The 1,147-nt window shown below is 40.6% G+C and overlaps 1 protein-coding gene across 1 annotated transcript; it reads left to right on the plus strand.

The window, feature by feature from the left end:
- Positions 1 to 94: 94 nt before the first annotated feature.
- GNI_206460 (AAA domain protein) lies at positions 95 to 700 on the plus strand (the record flags this gene model as incomplete). The annotated part of the gene is made up of 1 exon (XM_011135492.1): positions 95 to 700. The coding sequence occupies one exon, from the start codon at positions 95 to 97 to the stop codon at positions 698 to 700; it is 606 nt and encodes a 201-aa protein (XP_011133794.1).
- Positions 701 to 1,147: the final 447 nt, after the last annotated feature.

Here is a 1,147-nt window from a genome sequence, read left to right on the forward strand (position 1 = left end):
GCTTTTCGTGATGAGCCAGTGGAATGGATCGATGGATAGTCGTCCTCTGTTTTGTCTCCTTCTTATGATTTATTTTATTACGAAGAGTAAAATTATGTTTAAGGAGTTCGGTCAAACCTTGATCTTAGAAGGCACAGCTTGCTTGGGTAAGACAACTGTTCTACAGAGACTGGCTGGAGAAGGATTTTCAGTTGTCGTTGGTGACTACGCGGAAGATTGCATACAGTACAACGTATTTCGAGATAAGGATCTCAATAATGTACTGGAATTAGCCTACATGTTATTTCAGTTTAGTAAACTGAAACCTAACACACTGCATGACAGAGGACCGTTGAGTTCTTTAGCATATAGAATGGTTCACGACATTCTGAATCGTCGACATTCACTACAGGATTTCGAGATTTTGTTTGCCCAGCTACCTGCTCAATTGTGGAACACCTTTCGTCAATTAAACACTTTCATGGTGGTTGAACACGATATTAAAGGGGGCTTACAGAGAATGATCCTTCGGAACAATGGAATTGACGTAATGAGTGAGGAGTATATTGATGTTCAGAATAGAGTCTTCGAATTCCTAGCGAATTACACTGGGGCTAAGGTTATTGTCCACAAGCAAGGAGAATCAATGGAGGAATGGATTAACGCTTTATGCGAGGTAATCAGAACAACCTTACTCAATGATCTAAGAGAGGAGGAATGATGTGTAGGTAGATTGGAGATCAAACGTAAGGTTGGTAATCAAAATAGACGACGGCGCACACTAATGATAAGGGATATTTTTGAAAAATAACAGCATAGAATACCAACAGAAGAGCCAAACCGACTATGTTCATAACAGATTTAAAGGGCAGGGACGAAATCAACTCAAGATAATGACTTGCGCTTACTAGGAATTCCTCGTTTATGACGGACAATTACAACCGACAATCCCCACCTTAACACGCTTTGAAGATTCACAACATCGTTTCGATATTGGTACTCGTTGTGCATGTTATTGTAGCACACGTGCAGCCCAGGTTATCTAAGGGCATCACAGACCTGTTATTGCCTTGATCTTCCCAATGTTTGGAACATTGAGTCCCTTTAAGACTCTTCCGTTTAAGATAACAGTCAAGAATTAAAGGTCAAGGTCTCGTCCGTTATCGGA

This window comes from Gregarina niphandrodes (assembly GCF_000223845.1).
Source record: "Gregarina niphandrodes unplaced genomic scaffold scaffold00124, whole genome shotgun sequence".
Lineage (NCBI taxonomy): Eukaryota > Apicomplexa > Conoidasida > Eugregarinorida > Gregarinidae > Gregarina > Gregarina niphandrodes.